The following is a 26,806-nucleotide window of genomic DNA, read 5'->3' as shown; positions in this document are numbered from 1 at the left end:
GTTTATGACTTAAGCGAGGGTGTTGTACTATTGTATACTTCGTAGTACAGTAGTGAATCTGGACCAATGTTGTTATGTATTTCGAGAAAATATACTGTAAACAGAAACAAATGCGCGAAATAATGCTGGTGTAGTTAATTCATTGTTAGAGTGTCCTTTTTCGAGAAGAAATAATACTGAAAGAAAGGAAGTTTTAAATAAAGAGAGAGTCTACCGAGATACCTACGACATCGCTGACAATCTTTCTGACAGATAATCTTAAAACGCGAGTTTCTATTGCATCCTGGTATGGGCAACATAAATGGTTAAGTGGTAATGTGGTGTAAAATAAACTTCTCTGTTGGCCTTGTTCGTTGCTGTCAAGGAAAAAAAATAAAAAGAAAAGAAAGGGATTTTCAACATATAAAGTGGGTTGCTTCATCACACTGAAACAATCACTGAAACTCAGAGCATAACAGCTTATTTGGTGAGTGAAATTAATAATAATAATAATAATAATAATAATAATAATAATAATAATAATAACAATAATAGAGTAATAATGATATTAATAATATAATAATAATAATTATTATTATTAATATCATAAATAAACATTTCCTATTGGAGGCACTTAAACTAGTTACATCTGGCCTCACTGAGGATTTCGATCACCGGCCGCTACTGGTTGAAACAGACAAAAAATGCAAAAAAATGCCGTAACAAATATGTCTTAAAACACTCAGTTTATCACATAACATATAAATACTAAAGCAGCAATGTTTCTGGCTTACTAGAAAAAAGATGCAATTTCATCAAAATCCTAGCCCTAGTCATGACTGTTAACATATTCTCATCATCATCTCGCGGTAGGCCAGTATCTTGAGGGTTGGTGACGTCAGTGGACGCTGGAATAAAAAAAAAAGAGCGAAGTACTCGTATACGGCAAACTACGAACATTGATCACATAATATATCTCATCTGATAAAACTGATTGTTGTAGCTAGTGTAGAAATTAGTGTAACGCATGCACAGTAGGTACCACCCATTTCCAATCTAATGGTCGATGTTATCCAGGTCAATTAAGAATCATATAGTATCATTTTATGACTACTTTCCAATGACAGTTCGTGATCATTTTTCTTGGTGGGACCAGATATTTCACAAATTTTGCGGTACAGGATACGTTAAATAATCCACCAAGATTTTTATTTCATTTTAGTTCATTGTTTCTGCTTAAAAATTAGTTCAGTACAATACAACTTAAACTACCACTCGTTATTGTAGGACCATCATATGCTTGAGCTATGAGTTTATTTTCTAAATTGAAAGGTTGTAGACTTCGTTTTAGAACCTCGCTCAAACCGTTAGCCGTGCGGTTGTTTACCTCTTTGAAAGAAAGAAACCTTTCCACAGGTTTAAAACATTTTATGTACCGGTATCTCAAAATAATTAACAAATTGGCTTTTGCAGGTTATCTCCAGACGGAATGACACATAACCAGATAGATCACATCTTGATAGATAAAAGAAGGCACACTAGTATAGTAGACATTCGAACTTTCAGGGGGACAGACTGTAATTCTGACCATTATTTGGTAATTGGAGAATTAAGAGAAAGACTATCAGTAGCCAAGCGAGTAGAGCAACAAGCTAATATTAATAGATTCAATATTCTGAAATTAAAGGAAGAGGAAACTAAGCAACGTTATCAGGTTGAAATTTCAAATAGGTTTGCCGCTTTAGCAACTGCTGACGAAACTGAGGAAGAGTTAGATGTTAATAGCATGTGGGACAATATCCGAGATAATATCAAAATTGCAGCTGAGCAGAGCATAGGTTATCATGAAACTAAGAAAAAGAAACCATGGTTTGATGAAGATTGTTCCATTGTAGTAGATAGAAGGAAACAGGCAAAATTGAAATTCTTACAGGATCCAATCGTGGAGAATAGAGATAATTATTTCAATGAAAGACGGGAAGCAAGTCGTACACTTAAGAATAAAAAGAGAGGTTACTTGAAGGAAAAACTGAATGAGATAGAAACAAATAGTAAGAATAAAAACATTCGAGATTTATATAAGGGTATAAAGGAATTTAAAAACGGATATCAGGCAAGGGTAAACGTGATCAAGGATGAGAATGGTAACTTGCTTGCAGACTCTCATTCAATCCTGAACAGATGGAAAAACTATTTTGGGCAACTACTAAATATACATAGGACAAATAGAAATGATCGGGACGAAATTCAAATACAAACTGCTGAGCCATTTATACCGGAACCCACACTTTCTGAAGTCGAAATTGCGATAGAAAATCTGAAAAAGTACAAGTCTCCAGGTATTGATCAAATTCCAGCAGAATTAATACAGAAGGGCATTATCTAGCGAAATTTATAAACTTGTACTTGCAATTTTGGAAAAGGAAATTGTACCAGAACAATGGAAGGAGTCCATAATCGTACCTATTTTTAAGAAGGGGGACAAGACTAACTGTAGTAACTTTCGAGGAATATCACTTTTGTTGACGTCGTACAAAATTTTGTCGAATATCCTTTTGAGAAGATAAACTCCATATGTAGATGAAATTATTGGGGATCATCAGTGTGGTTTTAGGCGTAATAGATCAACTATTGACCAGATATTTTGTATTCGACAGATATTGGAGAAAAAATGGGAGTATAAGGGTACAGTACATCAGTTATTCATAGATTTCAAAAAGGCATATGACTCGGTTAAGAGAGAAGTTTTATATAATATTCTTATTGGATTTGGTATTCCCAAGAAACTAGTTCGATTAATTAAAATGTGTCTTAGTGAAACTTAAGCAGAGCCTGTATAGGCCAGTTTCTATCTGATGCTTTTCCAATTCACTGCGGACTAAAGCAGGGAGATGCACTATCACCTTTACTTTTTAACTTCGCTCTAGAATATGCCATTAGGAAAGTTCAGGATAACACAGAGGGTTTGGAATTGAACGGGTTACATCAGCTTCTTGTCTATGTGGATGACGTGAATATGTTAGGAGAAAATCCACAAACGATAGGGGAAACGCGAAAATTCTAGTTGAAGCAAGTAAAGCGATTGCGTTGGAAGTAAATCTCGAAATGACTAAGTATATGATTATGTCTCGTGACCACAATATAGTACGAAATGGAACTATAAAAATTGGAGATTTATCCTTCGAAGAGGTGGAAAAATTCAAATATCTTGGAGCAACAGTAACAAACATAAATGACACTCGGGAGGAAATTAAACGCAGAATAAATATGGGAAATGTCTGTTATTATTCGGTTGAGAAGAGTTTGTCATCTAGTCTGCTGTCAAAAAATCTGAAAGTTAGAATTTATAAAACAGTTATATTACCGGTTGTTCTGTATGGTTGTGAAATTTGGACTCTCACTTTGAGAGAGGAACAGAGATTTAGGGTGTTTGAGAATAAGGTTCTTAGGAAAATATTTGGGGCTAAGAGGGATGAAGTTACAGGAGAATGGAGAAAGTTACACAACACAGAGCTGCACGCATTGTATACTTCACCTGACATAATTAGGACCATAAAATCCAGACGTTTGAGATGGGCAGGGCATGTAGCACGTATGGGCGAATACAGAAATGCATATAGAGTGTTAGTTGGGAGGCCGGAGGGCGAAAGACCTTTGGGGAGGCCGAGGCGTAGATGGGAAGATAATATTAAAATGGATTTGAGGGAGGTCGGATATGATGATAGAGACTGGATTAATCCCTCTCAGGATAGGGACCAATGGCGGGCTTATGTGAGGGCGGCAATGAACCTCCGGGTTCCTTAAAAGCCAGTAAGTAAGTAAGGTTATGTCTGTTGTTTCGTCAGCCTGCACAACAACAAAATCTCTAGAATTAATGTTCTGTTTCAGATTTTCAATGTATACATCATACATACTGTCTAATAGTTCATTCTGTATAATGTGTAAAGTATATTTAAAAACAGAAGTACTGTTTAAGTGTTCATCCAATACATTATCAAGACTGGCAAGTAAAGAAAACAAGTCTAACAAATTTTCCCAATTTGCAGATCCCTGATTTTCGTTCTGAATCCGTTATAATTCGTGAGTTTCGCGAAATACTAAAGAATCAATTACTCTTGCTAGTATATGTTTGTTCTTTGTGACCTGTTCGTTGTGTTTCTGGATTGAAAATTTGACATGGAATCAATTTGTGCTGCGATATTTACTGTTCCAAATAGTTTAAACTTACAAGCATTTTCTAAAATAATGTATTACACTTTCTTATTGTTTTCTTGATGCGCTCTCTTACTTACAAATACTTACAAATGGCTTTTAAGGAACCCGAAGGTTCATTGCCGCCCTCACATAAGCCCGCCATCGGTCCCTATCCTGTGCAAGATTAAGCCAGTCTCTATCATCATACCCAACCTCCCTCAAATCCATTTTAATATTATCCTCCCATCTACGTCTCGGCCTCCCTAAAGGTCTTTTTCCCTCCGGTCTCCCAACTAACACTCTATATGCATTTCTGGATTCGCCCATACGTGCTACATGCCCTGCCCATCTCAAACGTCTGGATTTCAAGTTCCTAATTATGTCAGGTGAAGAATACAATGCGTGCAGTTCTGTGTTGTGTAACTTTCTCCATTCTCCTGTAACTTCATCCCGCTTAGCCCCAAATATTTTCCTAAGCACCTTATTCTCAAAAACCCTTAACCTATGTTCCTCTCTCAGAGTGAGAGTCCAAGTTTCACAGCCATATAGAACAACCGGTAATATAACTGTTTTATAAATTCTAACTTTCAGATTTTTGGACAGCAGACTGGATGATAAGAGCTTCTCAACCGAATAATAACACGCATTTCCCATATTTATTCTGCGTTTAATTTCCTCCCGAGTGTCATTTATATTTGTTACTGTTGCTCCAAGATATTTGAATTTTTCCACCTCTTCGAAGGATAAATCTCCAATATTTATATTTCCATTTCGTACAATATTCCCGTCACGAGACATAATCATATACTTTGTCTTTTCGGGATTTACTTCCAAACCGATCGCTTTACTTGCTTCAAGTAAAATTTCCGTGTTTTCCCTAACCGTTTGTGTATTTTCTCCTAACATATTCACGTCATCTGCATAGACAAGAAGCTGATGTAGCCCGTTCAATTCCAAACCCTGCCTGTTATCCTGAACTTTCCTAATGGCATATTCTAAAGCGAAGTTAAAAAGTAAAGGTGATAGTGCATCTCCCTGCTTTAGCCCGCAGTGAATTGGAAAAGCATCAGATAGAAACTGACCTATACGGACTCTGCTGTATGTTTCACTGAGACACATTTTAATTAATCGAACTAGTTTCTTGGGAATACCAAATTCAATAAGAATATCATATAATACTTCCCTCTTAACCGAGTCATAAGCCTTTTTGAAATCTATGAATAACTGATGTAAATGTTTTAAATCTTTGCAACCTGTGGACGTCCACAGTCCCTCGCCACCAAAAAATAAACAATAGAAACAAAATAAACTTTGTTTTTCGTCACTTACAGTTAGCCAGGACTTCTTTGTAAACCACGAGATGCATCCGCCTGTGTAAAACTGAAGTCATTAGGTTGATGTGTGCCTAGTAATTTAACTTCAAGTTCCTCTTCTAATTTTAACGAAGAAAACGATGTTTTAATACATGGGTAATCCACTTAATTTACGTTTTCACACTTCGCTCGCATGCACTATTCAAAGTTCTAGAATTAATCCACTGTTCAGTGGCACTGCGACTCACAGTACAACAAATAACTGCGACTGTCGCTTCCGTCCGGCAGGCGGGCCAGGCTCGTCGGGCCCCAAAGAGAAACATTAAACTCGTGACGGTTACTTCGTAACACTTCGTGAAGCTCCGTCGATAGCGAACATTAGAACCTCGGCACCATAGAAGTTGAGCGCTAAAGTGATTCAAGTTGTGGGTCCTTTGACGCGGGCCCAAGCTCACAATATTTAGTGTCATACAATCTTGGAATTTTACTGACACACATTGCGTCATGTTATGAAATTTACTAAAACAATTATGAATCCAGTACACTGTCCTGAACAAAATTTACGCATTTTAAATGCGAAAAGAAATATTGGTGGGACACGGCCCCGGTGGCCCCTAAGGATGGGCCGTCCCTGCTACTTTCATAAATTACATAACTTTTTGCATTCATGAATGACGCAAAGTTTCCGTTTCATACGGTACAGGACAATGTAGCACGAAGCAGACGAAGTCATAATTAAATTATGTTTATAAGAAATACCTCATTTCTCTCCTTTCGTCAAAATTTGATTTGAGTTCGGAGTTTGTAGATGAATTGGCTAACAATTTACCACAACCTCGGATTCTCAGAATGTGTCAAAGTTTAATTTTATATAAATTGTAATAAATCATCAATTTTTTTTCTCCCAGAGCAGTGCCCTTAATTTGTCATTCACCCTGACTCCACGAACGGATCATAGATGTCGCTAGTGTCGAGACGCATAGACACTTAGTTCATCAGAAACTATCCAGAGTGCACCACAGGTGGTGGAGTCCATATTACACTCGTAACAAATGATGAATTGCCGGGATGTCACAAGGAAACCGGAGTACCCGGATAATATCTTTGTCTTGCCTGGACCAGGAGCTTGTCCAACACAAATTATAAATTCAAGATAGAACGCGATTTGAACCTGGGTTCCTGGCTTATAATCCCAGTGTTCTAGCACTCAGCCACCATGACGGTTTAAAATCATGAATACGGAACGTCCAATTTTTGATTGCCAACAAAAGGAATGTTCTGACATACAAGACCCATCCAACCCAATATAAAAAAAATTGTAACACAATGTCATTGCTCATTCCAAAACAAAGTACACAGCTGTTCGCTCACTTTCATATAAATTGATTCACTTTTATCTTTAATTAACAATTTAATATTTGAAATCAGGGAAGTGCTGGCAACAGTTTAACAAAGAACTCGTAAAAAAAAGTGGGGCAGCCAGCAGAGAGATATGGAGTGAAGGAAGGGGAAAGTAATGGTTACTTTACAGTAGCAGTAGCAGTAGTAGTAGTAGTAGTAGTAGTAGTAGTAGTAGTAGTAGTAGTAGTAGTAGTAGTAGTAATTTTAATAAAAACAATAATAATTTTTCACTTTTAAAATAGATTCCAAAATGCCTTTTTTGTTTATGATGAGTTCAACTTAGATGAAGGATGCAATAGTGTGTCAGTAGAGAAGCGATGATTTCTCAAATAGAATAGCACAAACAGGATGTCACATTTTTCCTTAGGTATGCTGATAATTTTAATAACTTAGGAATTTGGTTATAATGACAACTTTCCTGTGTTAAAATAAAAACTAAGTTGTAAGAAGCAAGGGCTCATTAGTTCTGAAGAAGGCGGATACGAAGTCGAAACCAGTCAACTAGGCAGGGGCGTATTTTGCGGGCTACCTGCGGTAGCCCAAGGAAATTACAAAAGAAAAAGTTTATAATATAACATAATGTAATAATTTTGTATTATTAGTTTTACCATAGTAATTAAAATTAAAGTAATTGTTAGATATATTTTGTGTAATAATAGGGTCAGCGGTAGCCCAAACCCTTTAACCAGTATACGCCACTGCAACTAGGTAATGTACAAATTACAAGCAAACATTCTCACGGAGGCAGATAAAAAATTTGAATTTTTTTTCCTTCCACCATGTTAATAATGTCAAAATAAGTGCTTATACAAATTTTTTTCACTTGACCGCAATTACAAGGCCGTCCAGAAAGTGATTTTCCCTGGGGCCGTTTACAGAAAGAAAGCACATGGAAAGATTTACTGAAACAGATACAGCAATTGTTGCGCTATTTTTCAACATGTGCTCCATTGGAATCGAGACATTTGTCATACAATAGAATCCATTTTTCTATCCTTGTGTCATAGAAATCTACCGCTTGGGATTGGAACCAGTGTGTGACGGCTGTCTGCACCTTTCTGTAGATCCCACAAATATCTCAATTCTAGTGAGGAACTTAGTCATTAAATAGAACAAGTAAGCTTAGGCCTACTTCTTTCACAAGTGGCAATGCCATTCATTACAATAAAGCCTCTTTCAGCTTCCATGCTGCGAATAGTGATAGAATTCGAGATTTCTTTTTTTTTATTTTTTGACTTTGTCTATAGTTAACAACAAATATGGCATTGTTCTTTCCTATCTTCCACGAAATCTCGGAAGTCTGGAAGACAGTGACCAATTACCTCATCATTATCAAAGTCTGTGACTGTACATAATCCAGCCACCACCTTCGACCATATTCACATGTCATAAATCCAGCCATTTCATTAATAACTAGAGTTTTTGAACCTTTAATTGTACATAACTGACATCAATCAATGAGTACACTTTTGCAATAATTTCAGCTTGATCTGTTAACGAAATGAAGTAGTGAAATTGTTGCGTTTCATAAATCACAGTTTCTCTTAAGATGCAAGCTTTCAGGTATTTTTCTTCTTAAAGGTATTCCTCATTTCATACATTCATAGTGTTCTGCCCAAGAGTAGGTCTTTCACTGCAAACCCAATATTCACCAGTCTTTCCTATTTTCTACTCTTAGTCTCCACATATGACTCATAATCTTAATGGCCATTATTTGATATCTTCTTCTGCTCCGAAGTATTTTCCCGTTCACCACTTCAGTAGGCAGTTTCTTCTCAGCCAGTGACTCAGCTAATTCCTTTTTCTCTTCGAGATCAGTTTCAGCATTGTTCTTTCTTCAGCCACTCTTTCCAACACAGCTTCGTTTCTTATTCTGTCTGTTCATTTCACACACTCCATTCTCCTCCATATCCACATTTCAAGTGCTTCTAGTCACTTCTCTTCACTTCCTCGTAATGTCCATGTTTCTGTCCCATACAATGCTACACTCCACACAAAGCACTTCACTAGTCTCTTCCTTAGTTCTTTCGCAGAAGATGCTCTTTTTTCTATTAAAATCTTCCTTTGTCATTGCTATCCTTCTTTTGACTTCCTGACAGCAGCTCATGCTACTTTTTATAGCACACCCCAAGTATTTTAAGTTGTCCACTTGTTCAACTGCTTCATTTCGAATTCACAACCGACAACCATGGTCTTAGTTTTGTTAGCATTTTTTTCATTCCATACTGCTCACAGCTGTCATTGAGCTCCAGTAGCATTTCCTCTTCTGTTAACAACGCCATATCATCAGCAAATCTTATGCACTTTATTCTTCTTTCTTCAATGTTCTGAAAATAGTTCTTCACTAATTCTTCCCAGTAGATGTTTAACTGGGTACGTGATAAAGGGCATCCTTGTCGTAGTACTCCTCTCCCTATTTCGCTTCCTATTTCTGATTTGTGGAAAAAAAAAAAATAGAAGAGGGATTTCAGTTGCACCAGTTGAAAAGATGGCGAGGTGTCTTCATAACTTCTCTGAAGACTTGCCCTGGCTGCAAGATGTCTGATTATCTTTTCCATACCAACACAGATATCTTTGCCACGAGTTGTGGCATACTCAAAATCCTGCCTATGGTGATAAAGCTAGTAAAAGTTTTTCTTGTTCCTGTATTGTACAGCTAACCCATCAGGAATATAAATAATCTTTTGCAATTTAAGCATAATTTTGCTCTTAAAGAATTACGTATATTTTCTTTTAAACAATTTTACAGCTATTGTATTAGTATCAAGCACTCAAAAATGGCACATTGGAGTTCTATTTGTCTTCTTGCTTCCCAGTATCATGATGACAGATTTGTAGCTGTTAAAAATTTTTTACAGTTTTTGAGGCAAGTCATATCCATTATTGTGTTATCTTTTTTACAAAGTAAACAATTAGGAGTAGGAAAAATGTGTTTATTCTATAGAGATGGGCAACCAAACAATCATGTCTTGCAAATAATCAAAAAAGTTCGACAGCTTTCATTCATGGACACTTCGGAATTAACTGTTTATTGTTTAATAAAGAGTAAATAATTAAATACTCATTGGGTGCTCTTTCTCGTTATTATTATTATAATTATTATAATTATTATAATTATTATTATTATTATTATTATTATTATTATTACTATTATTACTACTACTATTATTATTGTTGTTTAATAAAATGTTCCATTACTATTTACATTCTCATGTAATTTTTGTTACATCTACCAGTTCTGAGCAATGAAGTGATAAACATAAATTTGTAATTGGTTGTATCATTGCGCTCTTTTTTGCTAAGGAATCTGATATTTCATTACTAAGAAGCATTAGCTGCACTCAAAACTGTATGTATCTAATGCCTACCCAGTTCACTTTACGTGATTTTGGTTCACTCAAATATAAATGTCAATAATTTGTACTTAATTCCAGCTTGATCCCTATAACACACTGCAAAGAGATGTACAGTCGTTTGATCATTATTCCATTGTCAGAATTGATCCTCGTCATGCAATACAAAAGAATAGTTTTGCGAGAAATCCAAATTTATTAGTTTCATTGACTTCAAATTTTCTTTGAAATAGTTGTAATATGCTGATTTTGTTTACTAATAAGAGTTTTTTTCAATGTTACGAACTGTTCACAGACAGTATCAACAAAATCTTTAGTACCTTTTGTAATTATTTCAGAAGTGCATCTGTCAAATAAAACCTTACTCTCTATTGGTACATGTGACACTTTCTATCATTTCCTCTTCCAATAAGTTCACCAGTTGCTCTTTCAACTGATCAATGAATTGTTGTAAATGACACTCCGAAGCTGGAGCCGAACACATTATTTTTTAAAGGCATAGTTCATAATCACTCAGATTAGACCCATTGTTTTATATCGGTACTAAAACTTTTAACTTCGCTCCGCTTATTAATTTAACATTCTGATAAGTGGTGTACAGTGTACACACAAACAGAATGTGTACCACTTGTATCTGCTAATACAGTTTTTAAGATGCATGCAGAACATTTTGAGAACCCAGTTTTCTCTGTTAGATATTTAATTCTGAACAACTCACGTTTCTTTGAGGTTACTCAGAATCAATCTTTTCTCAACATGGTCACGAATGTTATGTTCTGTATTTAAGAACACAAATCTTTTTACCAGCATGACATAGGTTACACCAATACTATTATAAAGAACAACGCTTCTGTGACTGAATCATCCAATGTTTTTTTTTTTTTTTTTTTTTTTTTTTTTTTTTTTTTTTTTTAGAAGCTGGCAAATTCCCCATTTAGCCACAATATCTAGATCTTTCATTGAATTCATTTTTAGAAATGTCTTCAAAATGTTCTTAATGCTGATAGGGAGAAAATTTACTTCATAACGATCATTAATGATCTTCTTTGTTTCTTTAAGAGTAGACAAAACTTCAATAATACTTCTTTCTTTCCCTTCAATTTCCATTATCTTATGTCAAAAGTGCAATCGCTACTGTATGAAACCCCTTAAGCTACTCTATGATTTTCTGGTTTCTCTTACGATCTAGTAGCTGATATCCTGATAGAAGTCTCATTTCAGCTGCCTCAATTCTTCTCTTCTGATTGGCTGTCAGAGTTCAGGTTTCTCAGCCATACAGCAACACAGGTATGGCCATAACATTATAAAAGTTTAATAATGTCTCTTTCCGGAACTTATTTAAAAGAGTTCTTTTTATTGTACCTAGCATGTGTTGGAATCTTTGTAACTTCGATTCGGGATCATTTATATACAGGCATAAAACATTACAACCCAGGTAGTTAAACATTTGTACTTGTTCTAAGATTTTGTCGTCAATTATTATCTTAGCTATAAGAAGTTGTTTTCCTTGGAATGCCACAACTTTGGTTCTATTTATGGATATTTTTAAATTGTAATCTTTAGCTATTTGGTACAATGACCATACTGCTCTTTGTAAATTATCTTCTGTGTTCGAAGTAACTACTTGGTCATTTGCAAAGAGGTGTATTTGGAATTGTATGCCTAAGTTTATATTAGTATCAGGTGTTCTTGCCTTATTTTAACTACAGTATATGATTTAATGTATGTACATATGTATGTGTAGAGCTGAGAATTGTAGACTCTTAATTCGTCAGAGACTATCCAAAGTTCATCACATGCAGTGGATCCACATTACACTTGAAGTGAATGACGATAATGGAGAATTACTGGGTTGTCATAGGGGAACTGGAGTACCCAGAGAAAACTCCTGTATTGTCTTGTCCAACACAAGTTATAAATTCAGGATGTATTAACCAGAATATGAACCTAGGCCCCCTGACTTACAAGCCCACTTTGCTAGCACTGAGCTGCTGTGGCAATTTCAATCATACCTATATTTTCGCACAACTTTATATTAATTTAAAGAATAAAAACTCTAATACTTTAAAGAAGTTAGCCATCATATTATATAGATGCAATTAAATCCTTTCAAGAATAATTTTTATACAACTCACTTCGATTTCTGAAATTTATAACTGCTGTCTGGACACCTCAGTTTACACAAATTAAAAACATTTATTTTGTTCCAGCCCCACTAGAAGATGTGTGGTAAGAATTTTGTAGAGATGATCTAGATCAGCGGTCATCAGCACAGTGCACCCTTGGGCTAGTGTCTCTTACCCGCAATTAAGAGATGCACTAGCATGCATCCGTGGCTGCTGGAGGGTATTCTTTCATCATCTCCCTTCTGCACAAAGGTGCATATTCCGATACACTTCTTATCCATTACCCATTTCAGCGAGTGCTGACGACCATTGATCTAGATGATCACCTTCGCCTTTACCTGAATAATTCAAATAACGTACCATAAAATCAAAATTCTACAAACTTCTACAAACTTCTTACATAAATATATTTCTTTTAACCATATTCTTACTTCTAAGATGTCTCGAGAAGGAACTGTACATACAAAGTTTAATTTGGAACTACAAAAATTATGTGAACTCAACACAATTACTTACAAAAAGGAAGAACATCACCAACACCAACAACTTTATTTTACATAAATATGAAGGGTTCAGAGCCATAGTGGGGCAAGCATCATTTATTAAAAACGGAGAAAGCAAGGGTTAAAGTTAACTGAATACCACAGTTTAATGAAGATTGACATATCATTGAGTTTTAATGTATATACTTTATATTACTTGCTATATGTTTCCATTGAATTATGATAATAACTTTATTTTAACCCTTGTTTTCTACAGTTTTAGTAAATGGCGCTTGACCCACTATGATTCTGAACCCTTCATATGCTGTTAGAATGTAAAAGGGAGAGAAGGAACATCATAGGACTTGACACAAAATGTGCAAAGTGAGAGTATGAGGACAGTAGCTAATAACACAAAGTAATTCTAATAAAGGAGGCTTTAATGAGACATGAAAATATGTTACACTCGGAAAATAAATACTGACGATGTTCCACCGTTAAAATTAAAGCTTCAAATAAAAATTACATGATTCCTATTTTTAAACATATACAAAAATTCAAAATATAATCCAATCTGTTTACTTCTAAAGTGGAATTGAATTAAGTCATTTTATAATACAATATAGCTACATCTAAATATTGCACACATATCCATTAACCTCCAATCTTGTCCTGGATCATTTGTTCTGCTTTATATACTTTCCAGCATACTAAATAATCTCGAGAGAGCTTGAATAAGGTATAGTAATTCGCAAATAGTAAAAGAGCAAGGGATACTACATGATACCATTCTGATGACCGGACTAGAATCACAATTTGCATAATGACAAGAGACAGTTGTAGCCCCAAAAGAGAGCACAAAAGAACAGATGGATTGTTGAAGACAGCCTGAAACAAAGGAATATACATTACAATAATGTATGACAAGGAAAACTTTTTAAATTTCTATCAAATAGTTGCTGGACCATTGATGTCACATTTCATGTTAAATGTATTATTTTCACCGTACTCAAAAAAGGACATTTCATATAGAAATGCCATTATTTCAACATAAACAAATTTCAAAACAATATGTATGCAAGTAAAAGCAACATGTTGTTTTCTTAAATTCCATTCACTTCTCAGAGTAATCAGATAAATTTAATAAAGTCAAATTTCAGTATAACCACATTTCTACACCCTATAAAATAGCATTATTCAATGAAAGTTACAGTCTTCTGTGTAACAACACGACTTTGTTCCAATATGATAGATAAGCAGATATATAAAACAAGAAAAATGCGAACATATTTATTTTCCCACCAACAATACTGAATGAATGCTGAATGCAGTGATCTTCAGAGATACAAATACAACACTCACAACTTATCTCTCTCTCTCACTCCAGTTTCCCTCACATGTGTTGTCCTATTCTGTAACTCGGAAACTCCACAACACTTAACGTCTTCTGCAAAGGTAAACTACCGCAATTATCATATTTCTTTATTTATTACTAGAGACCGGATTTTAAAGGGAAAATTTTTCATCAAAAAAGGACAAAAAAAAAAAAAAGAGGAAGTTATAGCCAAAAAAAATACTTGAAAAAGGATTATATTACTCCCCAAAACACACTTCAGCACATTCGTTGATATACATGGCACACACAATCTTACATTTATCTCTTCACAACATAAGGAAAGTGTTGTATTTGATATAGTCAAAAGAGGACTTCAAAAAGGACTATATTACTCCCTCAAAAGGGTGCTATTTTAATTGAAAACAACTTCAGCACATTCATGGATATGCATAGCACACACAAGCTTATATTTATCGCTTCACAACATAAGGAAAGTGTTGTATTTGATCAAATTCAACATTTCAATATGTTTCAATATGATTCTGCCTCTTTCAATGCAGAAAGTCTTTATAAACAGAAAATAACTGCTCAACATCAACTGAAACCAGAGGTGAAAATTTTCTTTTTACCCTGAACTCTAAATCGGCACACTTTATCAGTTTTTCAATGTCTGGAATCAGAAGAAGAACGATATTTATTTTTGCTTGCTTAGGAAATGTTCCTATCGGAAAAAATATAGGGGAATTATCTAAATGTTTGCGATATTCTGTCAAAAAAGGATCAAAATAAGAGATGTTTTTAAAAAAGGGAAAAAAGGGGAAGTCAAAACCACATAATTTGGTCAGTGGAAGATAGTTTTGAACATCATAATTAATTATTTCATGTTTCGTGTTGAAATAAAAAAAGGGATTCCCTTTAAAATTCAGTCTCTATTTATTACTATTAATGTATCTAGACATCCCGTTTTTGAATGAGACAGTCCCATTTTTAGATATTCTGTCCGAGTGTCGCAACAGGTCTTATTGGGACACATATAACTCCATACGTAAAGATTAATTTTTGGTCCTACAGAATTTATCTGTTACGGTAGCAATGGTTATTAGAGGAGAAAAATTCGCTCCGGCACTGGGGATCGAACCCAGGTCCTTGGATCTATCCACCAAGCACTCTAATCACTGAGTTACGCCGAAGTTCAATCCACAGCACCGGATCGAATCCCCCTCCTCTAGTGTTTTTCCCTTTGTGCCCTTACTCCATATTCGACATATATATTGACATATATGAAGTCAACTGCCATTATACAAGGAGGGCACTCAATTGAGCCACTTGGTGGCTGGGATTCCACAGTATATGTGTATATATATATATATATATATATATATATATATATATATATGCACTGTTAGAACGCTTGGTATGTAGAACCAAGGACTCATGTTCGATCCCTGCCACTGGAGCGAATTTTTCTCCTCTAATAACCATTGTTACCATAACAGATAAATTCTGTAGGACTAAAAATTAATCTTTACATAGATTCTTCGATATATATATGCGCTCCTTGTATAATGGCAGTTGACTTAATATATGTCAACATAATGTCGAGCATGGAGTAAGGTCACAAAGGGAAAAACACTAGAGGAGGACGATTCGATACAGTACTGTGGATTAAACTTCGGAGTAGCTCAGTAGTTAGAGTGCTTGGTACGTAGAACCAAGGACACAGATTCTATCCCCGGTGCCAGAGCGAATTTTTCTCCTCTAATAACCATTGTTGCCATAACAGATAAATTCTGTAGGACTAAAAATTAATCTTCACGTAGATTCTTCGCTCAAGAGTGCATATAATTATATACTGTGGAATCCCGGTCACCAAGTCACTCAATTGAGTGCACTCCTTGTATAATGGCAGTTGACTTAATATATGTCGACAAAATGTTGAACATGGAGTAAGGCCACAAAGGAAAAAATACTAGAGAGGTATTCGATTCCCAGTGCTGGAGCGAATTTTTCTCCTCTAATAACCAATGTATAACTCCCGTTTTGTTGGAAATTGAAAAAATGGAATGATATTGAAATGTGTATAAATATCATCACAAATGTTTCTGGCAATTCCAACACTGATGACAAGGCCATGTTCAAAGAAAATGTTTATGTGATTCAATTTGTTAGTTACTCAACAGAATAGACAGGAGAAAGGAGTCCGTATGTGATAGATAGAAATGTTCCAGCATTTATCCTATAAACAACTGTCATTCAGACATATTGCTAAAATTATAGAATTTTGTTTGCATCTGCCTGGAACAAATGTTCCTGCAGAAAAAGTTTTTGCCAGAATGAACAAAATATGGACATCAGAAAAAACAAAATTGAAGGTTGACACACTGAAAGCACTGTTAATCACTGAAGTTAATTTCTAATATAATTTCCTGTTTTATTCAATTTCTTGAAGGAGAATATGAAACTTTTTACAGAAATTCATTCACCAAAAACACATGCCCAATAGCTGTGTTATAAGTGGACTATAATTTTGTGTTGTGAGTAATGTAATTTTGTTCCTTTTCTGTAATTGAAGACTGGATATAAAGTCTGTAAGTGCCAATATCTTTGAAAATTAGTTTTTCAAAAATAGAGTATAGGTATTTCAGTAAGAAAAAAGGATAAGTCCCATTGTAATTTTATTTAGAACCTAGCTTCTCCCATAGAATCCTACCTGCTCTATCAAAAGCTCTAGTTTTCCAAAATAGAGTATAGGTAATTCAGTAAGAAAAAAAGGGGAAGTCCCATTGTAATTTTATTTAGAACCAGTTTCTCCCATAGAATCCTACCTGCTCTATCAAACTGGAACGTATTTTGTTCACAAACAACTAATGAACTAAATAACCGAACATATCTTACTTGATGAATACCAATCCAGATTCAGAAATGGACACAGTATGACTACAGCACTATTAAAAGTCAATGAGGATATACATGAAGCCACGCATGAACGCAAATTAACATTACTGACATTACTTGACTTCAGTAAGGCATTTAATACAGTAGACACGCACCTTCTATTATGTAAATTAAGACTTCTGAATCTTTCTGAAAGTTACATTACTTCATTTGAATCTTACCTTCGCGAACGTCAACAATGTGTCATTGCAAGCGAAATGGTATGTCATAAAGTCTGAAATTCAACAAGGATCAGTGCTCGGGCCTTTACTCTTCATGATCTATATTAAGGACATGACTGAAATGATAAAGCACTGCAGATACCATATGTATGCTGACGACTTGCAAATTTATTTGCATTTCCATCATGAGATTAGTAATAAAATAAACGAAGACTTGAATTCGATTTCACTGTGGGCACATAAATTTGGATTAAGGTTAAATCCAGAGAAATCACAAGCAATCGTAATGGCACATACTCGCCTACGTAGCACTCTCGATAGTAGTACTGTACCACATATAATATTAAATGCAACTATTGTTGAATACAGTGAAACAGTTAAAAACCTTGTCATTTTTATAACAGTGATCTAAATTGGAACGCTCAGGTAACACACACTTGCAAAAAAATATTTTCTCTACTTTGCTCCTTGTTACATATAAAAGAATATATAATATCTTTGAAAAATATTGGAGTGCAAGAGGTCAAATGACTTAATTGTCAAACGCCTGGCATTAGAAAATAACAACTTAGTCTAAAAAAGAATCTTATTCAGACGCTTGTAATGCCCCATTTTGATTATTGCGAATCCTTGCTAACTAATGTAAGTTCACTCTTAGCTGAGAGACTACAACATGTTCATAATGTGTGCATATGATTCATCTGCAATACTCGTAATTTGACCATATAACACCTTCCCTCCAGTTACGAAGAACGAAGAACAATACATTCACTGTATCTTCTATTTAGAAACATGCATACTTTATCTGCTATTGTGCTTTCAATCTTTTACAACTCTTCAAAACCCGCATCAAGTATTTCTTTCTATTCCTCATCACAGAACACCTTTATACTCATCCTCCTATAATGTAAAAATACCTCACTTCTGGAATTCGTTACCTACTGACGTCAGGGACTGCCTGACTTTATCACAATTCAAAGTTAAATTGCAAAACTTTGTCTTACCTCATTGTTTTTAGGTATTGCTAGAAGTGTCAATTTGTGTTTTATACTCTCGATTAAAATTGCAAGTTTGTTGTTTATGTTCGTTAATTAATTAGGATATAATTAATTATGATACTTAATCACTCAAAGTTTGTGTCACTGCAACCTGTGTATATTTTTGTGTAGCTTTACTTTGTTTATAGTGTGATTTTTCTATTTATTTATTTATTTATTTATATTATTGGATTTGTATTTCTGGTGGTGTGGAAGAGAAGGCCTGATGGCCCTAACTTCACCAGAATAAATAAATAGCCTCCTGCGTCCTGAGACATTTGTTGTTTTATGTTTAAATCAATCAATCTTCTTAATGTATTCAGCTGTTTGCTGACAACATAAGATCCACTATAGTCCTCTGTAGAGTTTTCAGTTATTGTTTTTCATGAGAAATGAGGGGTATTTTGATCAATATTCATTATAGATGCCTGATGCTAGTAGCCAGAGTTGGGGTGTAGTCAATATATACTGCAAAGCTGTGTCTTCTGCAACTGGTACTGATGATTTTAATTAATTTACTTCTTATGTGGTTTATGGATGGACAATGTAGAAGAATGTGTTCCAGATCTTCATTATGATTATTACATTACAGACAAGTAGGAGTCTCAGAAAGGTGAAATCAATGTAGGTACAACTGTGTGACAATGTGATCTGTTCTGGCTCTTTTTAAATATGTTTGAACATGTCTGGGCAAGTTTTTGTACATTTCCAGGTCATTTGGTTTCTTTTGTATGGACTGTAAAATTTGTCCTTTGCCCTTTCCTTTTTATGTTTAAAGTTCTATATAATTCTACACTTCAAAAAAAAGAAAGTCACTGACACGAGGAAAAATGCTGAAAAAATTCTGCAGGTTACAGTTATGGCACAAATGCAGGTATATTATACTGTACTTCGAGTCTCTGCACATACATCTTATATCATAATCATGTATGAAGTATGGTATAGTATACTATATTTCAGGACTTAGGAGGATATATGTGCAAAATATATGATATTACTAGTTGCACAGGGAAGCTCTGTTTTCTAAGGATTTTCTCTTTGGCACTTACAATCTTTATTACGTCCGGTTTTCAATTTTATTTATATGTGATAAATCTTAAATAGTTATGCTGCATTGTGTTCACATTAGTTTAAAATTAAAGAATTAAATTCTACTTCGGGTACTGAATGTTGTACGACTAAGAGAGGAAGTTTTCTGCAAAACTGTGGTATTAGCAAGTGTCCCATTTTGAGTATCAGAAGTTCTCGTCACATTATTACTGTAGTAATGTAATATTTTTAAAACTGTGGCAGAATGTTAAACATATTTTTTACTTTCTCATTATACAATATATAAACAGAGTTTCCTCGATGAGATGTGTCTAAAGTTGTCCCCACCTGGAGATCTGATAGGGGACAGTTTTACCTCCGGAATCTTGAAACTTAGGACACATTCTCATGATCTTTTGGTAGGATCATAACTGTTTTTACCGGGCACCAGTTTTACATTTTGGCAGTTACATTGCTCGAAAAAAACCCCCAATATGAATGGAGGAACGCATCCGTCTTTGGTCATTGGGTCCCTCGGACCTAGCTGGGAGGATTACATAAGTAAATCTACGACCTTCCCCCATCCACCACTTGGGGGACGTCCTTCCATGCCATGACAGGCCAGCGATTTATTAGAATATTTAATGGCATTTCCTCCATTGAGATGATACAGTTATACCGCTGTTACTCGGTCCCCATATCCTCATTCGATAAAGCAGGGTGTACCACGAGCAGGTAGAGGTTGGGATTTGGATAGGAGAGGCTATAGGAGACGCATCACTATCCCTTACACCCCAGAAGATACTGTAGCCCAGAAGTATTGGAGAGCACGAATGCTAATGGTTTCATTGCTAGATGCGAGACATTGGAACAAGAACAACAACAACAACAACATATATAAACAGAAAGTATTGTGATGCTGCAAAAACTGATTTCAAGATTTTAGCATCCCTGTTATCAAAAAAGTGGTTTTGGGAATGCCATCTATTTCTATGTATGTATGTATGCCTGTCTGTCTGTCGTGTACAATCCAACCTGAATCACCCCAAAAGGGAATCTAAGCCATGTCCAAGGACAATAATTGTAATTTTATTGTTCATGTTATATTTGTAATCCCCTGGTAGAGGGGCAGAGAATGCCTGACGGCCTTATCTCTACCAGGTTAAATAAATAAATACTAAAAATAAAAATAAAAAATAAAAAAGGACAGCTCCAGATCAGTAGACAAGCACCTCTGCCAACTGAGCTACGTAGGTGGCTTTGTTGATGGTGACAATGATGGTAATAGTATTGCAGTAGCGGAGATGGTTAAAATAAAGACTACCTAAATAGACTCTTGAATTCTAACTACTATAAAAAACCTGGGGTGTGTGCATTGCAGTTGGACGTTTGCTACAAGCCATAAGGTTATGTAAACATGCATTAAATACATACTCAACTCTATTCACAAACTATAAATCACCCAAGGAGACCGGAACTATTTGCCATTACAATGAATACTAGCTGAATTTTAATGAATCTATAACCAGTCCAATACTTACATAAAATCTAGCATGAGTCTGGTTTCCTGGTTCAGCAGCATTTGAAATACCTTCTGCCTTATATAATTCCTTGCAGTGTTTCACAAGAGCACCCTGATGCCACAATGTAGAATCAGCCCACCTGCATCAAAGAAACAGAATTTTTACTATCCAGTTTGGAGATATCCCAGAGAAATATATTTATTCTGTGACAATACAAATGGCAGTAAAGCCAAAGAATCAATGTACTTATAACTAGCCATAAATAATAAAATCTATTTAACCTCATTCTCACAAAGTTGTTGTTTAGTCAACTGTCCAAAAACAGGTCTGATACCAATAAAGCATAACTCATGAGCAACTAGGCCAGGAGATAATGGAATAGGATGGCCAGTTCCTTTCCCCCTCTATTGTATACATGACCGACTACACATATTACACTAATCAGACTTCAGATGTATGCAAACAATTGTTCTTCCTCTGACACATATCGTCAAGTGAGATCTACTGTTGGATAATAGATGTACAGATCAGTTAGAATCTCTATCAGAGGTAACTTAAAAAGTATAGATACCAAATTCAAAGCACTTAATAATAGACAACAAAAAATAAACGACATAAACAACCAAAAGTAAACCATTACAGGAGGAGGAGGAAGAAAAAATTATATATACACAGTAGATACTGTATCCCCTGGTAGAGGGGAAAAGAAGGCCTGATGGCCTTATCTCTACCAGGTTAAATAAATAAATAATAAATAAATAAAATAAATAAAAAAATACTGCTTAGGAAAATATTTGGGAGTAAGAGGGAAGAAGTTACAGTAGAATGAAGTTATACAACGCAGAACTGCACTGTATTCTTCACCTGACATAATTAGGAACATTAAATTCAGACTTTTGAGATGGGCAGAGCATGTAGCACGTATGAGTGGAAACAGAAATGCATATAGTGTGTTAGTTGGGAGATCTGAGGGAGAAAGACTTTGGGAAGGCTGAGACATAGATGGAAGGATAATATTAAAATGGATTTGAGGAAATTGGGATATGATGCTAAAGACTAAATTAATCTTGCTTGGGCTAGGGATTGGCAGCAGGCTTATGTGAGGGCGGCAATGAACCTCCAGGTTCCTTAAAGGCCATTTGGAATTAAGTACACAGTAGATTCTCGATAATTCAAGTTGGATGGGACAGAGGCTCGAATTACCAAAAATTCAGATTATAGAGAAGGAAGACAGAATTCAAAATTCACATAGTATAAACAAATTACAATCAATCAGAATTAGATTGAAATTCCCATACGTGGTTAGGAGGAATGAATTGTGTTTTGAATTAAATTGTCCATTGTTTTTTAAATGAAACAAAAATAGATCAGAAGCAGTTATAAATAATGAAAAGTGTTCAGGGATTTTTTTTTTTTTGCTCAGATTATCAACAGATTACTCAGTGTTACAAATTTTGCAGAATAGCCTAAAGCAAATTCGTAGATTACAATCAAAATTCGCTTATCGTCTTCTCAATAATATTAAGGTACTCTAAATCAATAAATGTAACTGCCATCAGAAATGTTCCTGGCAGAAGCCAAGTAAACAAATAAACTGCTGGAGAGCTTGGAGAGAAATAGAAACCTTGCTCATATATTGTTTTTTACTAATGGCAGGCATTTCACTCTTTGTCATTCACCCATATGAAGCCAGTATCAACAGAGTCGATGCACAGGATCCGCCATAGGAGGCTGGTCTACACTATATCCACGATGAGATGGGATGACAATGGAGATTTGGTGGAATGCCACAGGAAAACCAGAGCTTACGAAAAAAACTCCTGTGTTACCTGGACTACGGGCTTGCCAGACACAAGTAATAAATCAGGGATTCATTGGAAATCAAACCCAGGTCCAAAGGATTATAGTCCAACACACTACCCACTAATCTACAGTAACAGCTTCTCATGTACTTGGTTTTTGTAAAGAAGATTAATTTCTGAGAAACAGGTATCACAGAATAAGAAGTTCCATTGTTAATTCTTCCAAGATGACTAAGAAATATGAGATCTACAAGGAAGTTACATGCTCTTCGAGCACAGGTTCAATTAAAAGAGCAGATGTGGTTATAATTGGGAGAGATAGAAAGAGAGAGAGAACAACAAAATTTACATCATGGATCCAAGTGTATGGTTCGAAAGATCTGTAAACCTGGTTGAATGAAGTAGACATGAAGAAGAAAAGCACTACGAACCTTGCTGTGACTACATGAAAAATAATTATGGTATTGACAGCCGGAAAGTTATAGGTATTCTATTCGATACTTGTTGTACAATTTTATTGCTAACTTCAGTCTGTCAGTTTTTAAAAAGTTTGGATTAAATGTTATGACCTAAGAAACAGGATTGCAAATATTGCGTCTCAATATACACTACCAGTCTAAAGTTTTTGATCAGCTATGAAAACAACTATATACTTTATTTCAATGTACGAACAAAATAAATATTTTCTCTCTCTAGCATTATGATATGATACAATATTCAAAACGAAATCCCTGTTTTAATCACAAATCCATAGTTGTGATAGGTGATCGAAAACTTTTGACTGTTAGTGTATATTATAAATAATCATCTCTACATCATTGAATTTATTGTTACAAAATTAAACTCTCGAGTTGTCTGTTTATAATAAATGAACGCTGAAAAAATAGAATACATATAAGGTTATTCAAAAGTAAATTCCCATTTTGAAACAACTATATCTTCTGTACATATAAGCAGTTTGGTTTCATATATTGTAGGTACCATTACTGTTTAGAAAGTTTGGGGTTCTTATTGATGCGCGTTTCTTTGCTGTGGTAACTGTGTCATGCTTGTATAAACAATAATTGTTGTTCAGAATACAGAGGCAGTAGGAAAGTGATTTTAATAATTTTTACAATGGTTTTACCTTTACAAGGTTACTGTATGATGTGGTTTTACGTCACATTTCATAACAGAACCGTATTTCTATGAAGAAATTGAAAACGGATAAACAGAAACAGTGACAGTAACCGGGCAGCGATATTTTCAAATGTTGCAAGACTTTGCAATACCAGCATTAAAAGGTATTCTTTAGTAGACCTACTACATGTGAGGAAATGAAACAACCAATACCGGATGTCATTGAAAACATCCCTAGGAATGTGCTTACTAATAGCATAGAAGAAAAACTATTTCTTAATGAACAACACGGTGATGGTCATTTAATTTTTTCATGTTTTAATAAAATCTATAGACAAAAATGGCTTAACCATGTTAATAGGATGGATCGCTCCAGACTCCCAAGACAAATTCTCCGCTATATACCACATGGAAGACGATCTTTGGGACACCCCCTGAAAAGATGGACAGAGACCGGAACAGGCCACTAGGCCTAATACCTGCAAGAACAATGATGATGATAAAATCCCATTTCTTTACGAACAAATTGGTGTTTTTATTTTTGTGAATTCTCAAAATTTGACGAACTTATTACCATTTCAAAAAGGGAACTTACTTTTGAATAACTTTATATATGTATAATATACAATATAATAAATTAAAAATAAGTGAACATTTAAGTTTTAATGAGGGAGAAAGTAATAACAGATTATTCAGAAGAGATATAGCTTTGACTTCTACCATTGCTGGTGAGGTAAGAATTTCATAATGTTCGAAGATTGGCTTTACCTTAGTCTGCAAGTGATCAAAAAATAGAGAATGAGAAAGGTAACCTATCCATGAACCACATGAAACATGACATCATCCTCATCCTCCTGTTATCCTGAAGACGAAGGTGGAGTCAACCTTCGAAATACTGCGAGATTTCTTATTCATCACTAGTATAATGGCTACGCTTTCCTTTCTTCACAACTAGCTACTCCCATCCTAATTCTATCCTTATCACTCTAAAAGATCGTTGATTCCTATACTACTTTTAAGCTTACACCTTAGGGAGCGTTTATGTCATCCTCCACCTATAATCCTTTATTTCCCCCTCCATACAAATACTTTCGCTTTCGTTGGCTTTGTCTAGTTCAGTGAGAGTTCGTTTTTGATACCAAAAAGTGTTTGTCTGAGGACCTGAAGGCTCTGGCAAGCGACTGGTAAACCATTTCCTTTGGTTTTCATTTCCTCTATTACTGTGGCACCTATTGCACGATCAATGGGCAAAGTTCAAGCTACACCTTTCCTGAGTTTATTATTTGTTTACAAACTTCCCAAATTTAATTATACTCACATGTGAGTTGGTATATGTGACGTTCGACCTTCAATTCTAGCCCATCGTCCTAAGTGTAATGCTGCACGGTGTAAAACATCACAGTATCTGCAATATAATATAAAATATTTAGATAAAACCATTTAGATAAATATGTAGGCCTACTCGAAAAAGAAAAAGAAGATGCTAAAACTGCATCACTTTTTTAGTTGAAAGTATAAAATTTAACAAATTATATAGTATTTTGATATCACACTTGGCAAAGATTCTCCTGCGAATACAGAATCCATGTTTATATTCTAAGATGGAAGAACAGTTGGAAGAAGAGCAGTTTAGCTTCAGGAAGGAAAAAGATATGAGAGATCCAATTAGACTGCTATGGACAATCGGCAAAAGATACCTAGAGAAGAATGAAGAAGTGTATATAGTATTTGTGGACCTAGAAAAGGCGTTTCACAGAATGAATTGGAATAAACTAATGGGAATCCTAAAGAAAACTGGCGTGGATTGGAAAGAAAGAAGGATGTTCAGTAACCTTCATATGAAATAACGAGTCAAAGTCAGGATGGGAGAAGAAATGTCAGAAGGGAGCAAAATAGGGAGAAGAGTACATCAAGGATGCCCTTTATCACCTACTCTGTTCAACATCTACTTGGAGGATTTAGTGAAGAACTGTTTTCAGAACATGGGAGGAGTGATAGTAGAAGAAAGAAGAATAAAGTGCATAAGATTTTCTGATGATATGGCGTTGTAAGCAGAAGAGGAGATATACTAAGGGATATGCTACAGGAGCTAAATGACAGCTGTGAGCAGTATGGAGTGAAGATAAATGCAAACATGACGAAGATCATGGTTATAGGAAAAGTAAAGAAGGTAAACTTGCGAATTATAAATGAGGCAGTAGAGCAAGTGGATAGCTTCAAATGCTTCGGATGTAACATGAGCTGTGGCCAAGAAGTCAAAAGGAGGATAGCAATGGTAAAGGAAGCTTTTAATAGAAAAAGGAGCATCTTCTGCGGACTCTGGAAAAAGAACTAAAGAAGAGACTGGTGAAGTGCTTTGTGTGGAGTGTTGCATTGTATGGGGCAGAAACCTGGAAATTACGATGAAGTGAAGAGAAGCGAATAGAAGTATTTGAAATCTGGATATGGAGAAGAATGAAGCATGTGAAATGAACAGACATAATAAGAAACGAAGCTATGTTGGAAAGAGTGGATGAAGAAAGAATAATGCTGAAACTGATTAGGAAGAGAAAACAAAAACTAGCTGGGTCACTGGCTGAGAAGAAACTGCCTATTGGAAGGATGCATTATTGAAATAACAAGAATCGAAATACCACTTGTATAAAATTCGTTCTTAAAATCTTCATAGTGAAAATTAATTGGAAGTTCAAAACCGTTTTCTTCCCCTGGCCCTTATGGCAGGTACTTAACTGTTCGTCTTTCACTCATAGTTCAAATGTTATACTTCACTTTTAAAAATACAACCAATACATTTTACACAAAAACTCCATTATAATGATATTCCACACAGAATAAAAGAAGGCAATAGTAGCAATATGACCTCTGAAAGATGTTCCATGGAGAAGAGACATATTAAAACATACACAGACAACTATTTTTAAACAACTACAGCGAAGTATTTAATTTATGGAAGTGAAGGATGAATTCTCTCCACATAACAGCAGCAATTCAATTCT

At 35.1% G+C, this 26,806-nt stretch overlaps 1 protein-coding gene across 5 annotated transcripts in view; it reads right to left on the bottom strand.

Annotated features, from left to right (window-relative positions):
• Positions 1-13,270: 13,270 nt before the first annotated feature.
• Positions 13,271-26,806, bottom strand: part of LOC138703372 (transmembrane protein 39A) — a 42,333-nt gene continuing 28,797 nt past the window's right edge. For all 5 annotated transcript variants that reach the window (XM_069831191.1, XM_069831194.1, XM_069831195.1 and 2 more), the window contains exons 9-11: positions 25,129-25,215; positions 20,908-21,028; positions 13,271-13,736 (exon numbers count right to left, since the gene is read on the bottom strand). In XM_069831191.1, coding sequence (XP_069687292.1) covers positions 13,503-13,736; positions 20,908-21,028; positions 25,129-25,215 — 442 coding nt within the window. In that variant the 3' untranslated portion in view covers positions 13,271-13,502. The remainder of the gene's footprint in view (positions 13,737-20,907; positions 21,029-25,128; positions 25,216-26,806) is intronic.

This window comes from Periplaneta americana, chromosome 7, assembly GCF_040183065.1.
Source record: "Periplaneta americana isolate PAMFEO1 chromosome 7, P.americana_PAMFEO1_priV1, whole genome shotgun sequence".
Lineage (NCBI taxonomy): Eukaryota > Metazoa > Arthropoda > Insecta > Blattodea > Blattidae > Periplaneta > Periplaneta americana.
This window is presented reverse-complemented; position numbering and strand designations above follow the sequence as displayed.